We start from the raw sequence: 260 nt of genomic DNA on the forward strand, positions 1-260 counted from the left end.
TAGTTTTCCTTCTTCGCCTACCCATCCCCTGCTTCTCTGCTTCCTGCTGCAGATGCAGCTGCTGTTGCTGCTGCTGCTGCTGCTGCTGCTGCTGCTGTTGCGCCTGTTGCAAGCCTTCATAGGGGTTCTGCTGCCTGCTATGTGCAACGTGAACAGCAGCAGACGGGTCAGCAGCAGCAGGCATATTGGCAGCAGCAGCAGCAGCAGCAGCAGCAGCAGCAGCAGCAGGTTGGTTTGCCTCCCATAGAATTCGTTCAGCT

General features: G+C 57.3%; 1 protein-coding gene across 1 annotated transcript in view; it reads right to left on the reverse strand.

The window, feature by feature from the left end:
- Window positions 1-260, reverse strand: part of EMH_0014300 (uncharacterized protein) — a gene marked incomplete at both ends in the record, with an annotated part of 8,173 nt that overhangs the window by 2,447 nt on the left and 5,466 nt on the right. Inside the window, one exon of the mRNA XM_013500054.1 lies at window positions 1-258. Coding sequence (XP_013355508.1) covers window positions 1-258 — 258 coding nt within the window. The remainder of the gene's footprint in view (window positions 259-260) is intronic.

Source organism: Eimeria mitis, genomic scaffold, assembly GCF_000499745.2.
Source record: "Eimeria mitis Houghton genomic scaffold, Emh_scaff497, whole genome shotgun sequence".
In the NCBI taxonomy this organism is placed as follows: domain Eukaryota; phylum Apicomplexa; class Conoidasida; order Eucoccidiorida; family Eimeriidae; genus Eimeria; species Eimeria mitis.